This window comes from Asparagus officinalis, unplaced genomic scaffold (genome assembly GCF_001876935.1).
Source record: "Asparagus officinalis unplaced genomic scaffold, Aspof.V1 AsparagusV1_Un549, whole genome shotgun sequence".
Taxonomy (NCBI): domain Eukaryota; kingdom Viridiplantae; phylum Streptophyta; class Magnoliopsida; order Asparagales; family Asparagaceae; genus Asparagus; species Asparagus officinalis.
In genome coordinates, this window is record NW_017972812.1 from 36,272 (window position 1) to 41,414 (window position 5,143).

General features: G+C 37.9%; 1 protein-coding gene across 1 annotated transcript; it reads left to right on the forward strand.

The window, feature by feature from the left end:
* The first annotated feature begins 1,152 nt into the window (after positions 1-1,152).
* Positions 1,153-4,681, forward strand: LOC109827915 (protein FAR1-RELATED SEQUENCE 5-like). Its single transcript, XM_020394937.1, has 2 exons — positions 1,153-2,039; positions 2,136-4,681. Exons 1-2 carry the CDS (start codon positions 1,980-1,982, stop codon positions 4,395-4,397), a joined length of 2,322 nt encoding a protein of 773 aa, XP_020250526.1. The 5' UTR covers positions 1,153-1,979; the 3' UTR covers positions 4,398-4,681.
* The last annotated feature ends 462 nt before the right edge of the window (positions 4,682-5,143 follow it).

The window sequence follows — 5,143 nt, forward strand, 5'->3', positions numbered from 1 at the left end:
TTCGGAAACGGTTATGTAATATGAGACATTTCTACTTTCTACTTTTCTAGACTTGTTTTCTTTATAGAATAACCGAAAAAAACCCGATATAAACCAGAGAAAAACCGAACCGAACTAAACCGAACATAATTGGTTTTTGAAAAAAATAGTGAAAAACCAAACCGAACCAAACCGAAAAAATAGATCGGTTTGGTGTTCGGTGTCACCTATTAACCGCACCATTCAAACCGATTAACAGCCCTAACTCAAACTCTAAACTCATTTTCTTGATCATTATGGGTTAAAAACAATATCATTATATCAGTGTTTAATGTTTCATAATTTCCTACTTTGTTGATATTTTTTTTCTTTAACACGGTTTTTTATTTGATAAGAAGTTTGATGAAGTTAGAACCGAACAAACCGAACCGACTTGCAACGGTTCGGTTCGGTTTTGAATTATAGGCGGTTCGGTTCGGTTGTTCAAATTTTGGTAAAAACCGACCCGAATCGACCGTTGCACACCCCTAATGTGGGTTGTATCCTAATAAGACTCAAATGCTAAAAAAAGAGTCATGTACATTAAATGTGAGTTTTTAAAGGGTAATTTCGGATTTTAAGTGAAGAATTTGATAGGAAGGTGGTTGATTGTAATAAAAAATAATTCTAATGATGATTTATGTATAAATTAAAAATAAAATATAATTTTCCTGTAATTACCTTATTTAAACATGGTATCTATAAAAAAACCTTTAAATTAAGACATTTGTCATGGGGTCTTTGGTGTTTTGCACACATGCGCCCTCGAATTATGTTTTTAGTGTAGTTTATTTTGGCGCTTTGTTGCATTGATAGTTGCCTTAAAATTAAAGATTTTAATATCTTTGACTGGTCCCTTTATGCTCTTACCTGGTGTAAGTTGATGGGACACACATTAAACTATGAATTATAATTTCATATAATTTTATTGGTTTGTGCGCTTTGTTGCATTGATAGTTGCCTTAAAATTAAAGATTTTAATATCTTTGACTGGTCCCTTTATGCTCTTACCTGGTGTAAGTTGATGGGACACACATTAAACTATGAATTATAATTTCATATAATTTTATTGGTTTGTGGCGCCCAAGCTCGGCCTGTGTCTCGACGTCCCCGATCAGCGTCGCCGCCGTCCCCTTGCCCTAGCCATCACCTCCCCTCCTCCTCTCCAGCGCCCGAGATCACCGCAGCTGAGCGTCGCCGCCGGGTCATCGCCGTCTACTCGTCCTCGCCATCGAGCTCACCCCTCGTCATCAGCCACGCCTCCGACGGCATTCGAGCTCAGCCCTCAGGTTCATCGCCGCCTCCGGAGATCGATCAAGCCCTCGACGTCATCCTCGCCATCACCTCCCCCCTCCTCTCCACCTCACGAAATCGCCGCAGCCTGCGCTTGCCGTCCCCGCTCAGTGTTGCCGCCGGCTCATCGCACTTCGCCGCTGTCGAGCTCGCCTCCACCGAGGTAAGGCATCAGGTCTAAATTAACGTGTTAGTTCTAACTGAAATGCATGTTAGCTAGCTCTAAATTAACGTGTTAGTTTTAACTGAAATGCATGTTAATGCTACCGGGATGCATGTTAGCTCTAATGGAGATGATGTTAGTTCTATTACGAGGCATGTTAGTTCTAGTTGGCGTTCCTGTTAGATCTAGTGGATTTCATGATGGTTCTATCTTCCCTCATGCATATTCCTTGGATCTATCTTCTTCCTTTTAATTTCAGCTCATACATTACTTGGTTTGCAGCACTCACTCTATGGCTACGAGCCGGATAATTTAGAGCTATTTTTGCCATGTATTGTTAAATTGGATATAAACTTTAAATTTGGTTTAAACTATCGTTTAGAAATTGTTTAGTGAAATTGAAAGATCAACTTGATGACGTTTTTTGAGCGATTTTGAACTTCTTATATGTGATAATTTGATAGCTTGTATAGACACTCCACCAATTCTCTCACGTGAGGCAACAATGGAAGAAGATAAAAGCCAGGACCATGATCTACTATCTACAACATGGCTTCCCCCTCAGGTGATAATATCTTATTGTTTATAGTGTACTACTAACTAATGACATATACCAAAATAGTTGTCTTTTAGCATGAGTTTTGTTTCTCTATTTTTATAGGCATCCGAGCATGAGGAGAATGGTGATGAGCTTATGGGCGTTGAAAATGGTGAAGATAATTTAAACAGCGTTGATCCATATATCGGAATGGAGTTCTCTACTCATGAGGAAGCTTATAATTTCTACAATGCATACGCCAGACTTAAGGGATTTGGTGTTCGCAAGGGTCACACAGCTTGGTCGAGAAAGAAAGATGCAATCCTATCTAGAATATTTGTATGTGACAAAGAAGGCTTTAAATCTTTAAAAGATAAAAGAGAAGATGGTCGGAATGTAATTCGAAAGTTCGATACAAGATGTGGATGCAACGCAAGGATGGTTATTGGACTTGATAGAAGCACTGAAAAATGGGTGGTCCGAAAGTTAAACAGTAAGCATAATGGTCATCCATTAACCACCCCAACTCGGGTAAAGAAGCACTACTCACATCGGACACTTCATCGAGCTCAATCGACAAAAAGGTTGATAGATACTCTTGACAATCAAGGTTTACGGCCTTCTGCCATTTGTAAGGTTGTAGACGTTGCTCATGGCAATGAACAAGGCTCTCTCACTCAACAAGAATGCCAAGCACAACTTAGACTTAAACGAAGAAACAACGTCGGCCATGAGTGCGTGAACATAGTTCGTCAATTTCAAGAGAAAAAGGTATCTGATCCTCAATTTTACTTCGCACTTGATTTAGAAAATGATGGGACGATGAGAAGTGTTTTTTGGATGGATGGTAGGTCGAGGACTTCTTACTTGCAATTTGGAGATGTTGTTTGCTTTGATGTTACATATAGAACGAACAATTTAAAATTGCCGTTTGCACCATTTACGGGCGTTAACCATCATCGACAGTCTACTCTATTTGGGTGTGCGTTACTGGCCGATGAAACGGAGGAGACGTTTATATGGTTATTTAGCCAATGGTTAAAATGTATGTCGGGTATAGCACCAGTAACAATCATCACTGATCAAGATAAAGCTATGTGTGGTGCTATTCACAAAGTTTTTCCTAAAACTCGCCATCGCTTTTGTTCTTGGCACCTTCGTAGGAATGCCTTACAAAATCTTCAATCAATGCATAATGATTATGGTGAGGATGTTGGTGTAAAGTATAACAAATGGTATTGGAGTAAATCGGAAGAAAAATTTGAAAAGCGTTGGGAAGAAATGAGGGACAAATATGGTGCAGATAAAAGGAGTTGGTTAGTAAATTTATACAATCATCGAGATCATTGGGCTCCAGTGTATCTTAAAGACACTTTTACTGCAGGAATGACATCTACTCAGCGGAGTGAGGGAATTAATGCTTTTTTTGATCATTTTGTGAATGTAAATACCGAGTTACATGATTTTGTTAAGCAGTATGATAATGCTGTCAGAGCTCGCCGAGCCGCTGAACTTGAGCAAGATTTTAAGTCCACAAACTCAGTTCCTACATTGATAATTGAACATCCCATTGAAAAACAAGCTCGGGAGAATTATACGAAGAATCTGTTTACTATCTTTCAGAAAGAACTCAAGGATAGTTACTCCATGCTTCATGAAAAGTTGTCGAAGGACGGCGCAAGTGCTACTTATGCCGTTTGGAATATAGATAGCGAGGCTGAAAGCAAGAAGATAGTAAAGCATCATGTTGTTTTCGATACATCCAAAGAAAAAAGAATTAAGTGCTCTTGTGCGAGATTTGAGATGGAAGGTATATTATGCAAACATAGCTTGCACATTTTAGTAAAGAAGCAAGTATTAGAAATTCCATCAAGATATATCATGCAACGATGGACAATTAAAGCAAGACATGTTGGTTGCGGAGTTGTTAGAAATTGCATTACAAATAGTGAAGACCAACTATCTATCATTAAACATTGGGCCCTTAGGAGTAGATGTAACAAGGCACTAGAAGATACATTGACTTCAAGTACACTTCATGATAAGTTTAGTGCTTTTTTAGACTCATTTTTTGAAGAAGTTGAGAATTCCAAGATTGAGAAGGAACATAACGACAATGGAAATGAGAGCAATGCCAGCAATAAGATGCCTACTTCATCCATACCCATCTCTATAGAGGAAGCAACTCAAATCACTATTCGTGATCCAGATAAGCCTGTTGCCACGAAGGGACGACCAGCACATGCTACTAGAATTAAGTCGGGAGTGGAGATAGCACAAGAAAAGAGTATAAAAAAACAAAGATTTTGTGGGTTTTGTAAGGGAAAAGGACATTATATAACGAGTTGTCCTTTAGCTAAGGTATTATACTTAATCTTGATTTAATATTTTTTCAATGTCTTTGCATTTGTCATGATAAAGTTGCAATTTTTTTTGTAGAACAAAAATGTTGCTCGTGGAGGTCGAGAAAGTTAACGGCATCGCCAAAACAAAGTTTACGGAGGGCCAAAACAAAGCATGTGTTTCGGTTGAATGTTCACAATTTGATTTATTCACTTTTCCCTTAAGATTTATGTATGTATGGATGATAATGTGGTTGTATGGATTAATCATGTATGGATGATAATTTGAATTAATTTTTTCCCCCAGAACAATGAGGAACAAAACAGTATTAAGTGGGTACAAAACGAGCAATTAGTGGGTACTAAACTTGAATAAGTGGGTACAAAAATAAAATCATGGCATTATTAGGTACAAAGCTTGATTAAGTGGGTACAAAGCTTGATTAAGTGGGTACAATATTTGAATCCAGAGCAAAGAGGTATAAAAGGGTGCCTAAGTAGGTACAAAACGTGTATAAATGGGTACAAAACTTGAATAAGTGTGTACAAAATTTGATTCCAGTATAATGAGGTACAAAACATGGTTAAGTGGGTACAAAACTTGAATAAATGGGTACCAAACTTGATTAAGTGGGTACAAAACTTGATTAAGTGTGTACAAAAGTTTTTACAAGTAGGTACAAGGCTTGATTAATTGGGTACAAAACGTGTATAAATTGGTACAAAACGGTGCCTAAATAGGTACAAAACGTGTAAAAATGGGTACAAAACTTGAATAAGTGTGTACAA